General features: G+C 47.4%; 1 protein-coding gene across 2 annotated transcripts in view; it reads right to left on the reverse strand.

The window, feature by feature from the left end:
- Nucleotides 1-6: 6 nt before the first annotated feature.
- Nucleotides 7-1,268, reverse strand: part of LOC110391576 (zinc finger protein 883-like) — a 14,396-nt gene continuing 13,134 nt past the window's right edge. The window contains exon 4 of one of the 2 annotated variants that reach the window (XM_021383523.1): nucleotides 7-1,268. In XM_021383523.1, coding sequence (XP_021239198.1) covers nucleotides 338-1,268 — 931 coding nt within the window. In that variant the 3' untranslated portion in view covers nucleotides 7-337. The other variant, XM_021383522.1, reaches the window with a different exon arrangement.

Raw genomic sequence — 1,268 nt, forward strand, 5'->3', positions numbered from 1 at the left:
TCACAGCCGCAGTGAGCTGCTGGATCTCACCAGTTTCTCTGAACACAGAGTGCTGGAAGTAAGCAATACAGGTCTGTATGTACCATGTATGTATGTAATCAGTGTACGTAATGGATATAATTACAATGCACTAGAATGCACTATATCCATAGATATGCATATTGTCATAACCATTATCCTTGTCCTTTATCTCAGTGAAAAGCTTTACCACAGCAACCTACAAGTTCTACTTCATGGTTTACTTTTAGTTCTCTCCTCCATCCAACAGGGAAGGGAAGGAGTGAGGAAACAACTGCATGGTGCTGAGCCGCCTGCTGGGTTAAACCACAACACACTTCTACTTTCTGCTTCCTCTGTGGACATGCTTATGGGATGTGAGATTAGAACTGCTTATAAAGCCCTTCCCACACTCAGAGCACTTGTAGGGTCTCTCTCCTGTGTGGATGCGCTGGTGTTTTGTCAGGTCTGAACTGCTTCTGAATCTCTTCCCACACTCAGGGCATTTATGGGGTTTCTCTCCTGTGTGGATGTGCATGTGGTAATTGAGGTGGGACATCATTTTGAAGCTCTTCTTGCACTCAGAGCACTTGTAGGGTCTCTCTCCTGTGTGGATGCGCTGGTGTCTTGTGAGGTTTGAACTGCTTCTGAATCTCTTCCCACACTCAGGGCACTTATGGGGTTTCTCTCCTGTGTGGATGTGCATGTGGTAAGAGAGGTGGGACATCATTTTGAAACTCTTCTCACACAGAGGGCACTTGTAGGGTTTCTCTCCTGTGTGGATGCGCTGGTGTATTGTGAGGTCTAAACTGCTTCTGAGTCTCTTCCCACACTCAGAGCACTTAAGGGGTTTATCTCCTGTGTGGATGCGCTGGTGTGTTTTGAGGTAAGAACTGCATACAAAGCCCTTCTCACAATCAGGGCACTTGTACGGTCTCTCTCCTGTGTGGATGCGCTGGTGTTGGATGAGGTGGGTACTGCTTTTGAAGCTCTTTGAACACTCAGAACACATGTACGGTTTCTCTCCTGTGTGAATGCGCTGGTGTTTTGTTAGGTCTGAACTGCTTCTGAAACTCTTCCCACACTCAGAGCACTTATGGGGTTTCTCTCCTGTGTGGATGCGCTGGTGTGTTTTGAGATCAGAACTGCATAAAAAGCCCTTCTCACAATCAGGGCACTTGTACGGTCTCTCTCCTGTGTGGATGCGCTGGTGCCTGTTGAGGTTGGAACTGTTTTGGAAGCCCTTTCCACACTCCTGGCACTTGTAGGGT

This window comes from Numida meleagris, unplaced genomic scaffold (assembly GCF_002078875.1).
Source record: "Numida meleagris isolate 19003 breed g44 Domestic line unplaced genomic scaffold, NumMel1.0 unplaced_Scaffold407, whole genome shotgun sequence".
In the NCBI taxonomy this organism is placed as follows: domain Eukaryota; kingdom Metazoa; phylum Chordata; class Aves; order Galliformes; family Numididae; genus Numida; species Numida meleagris.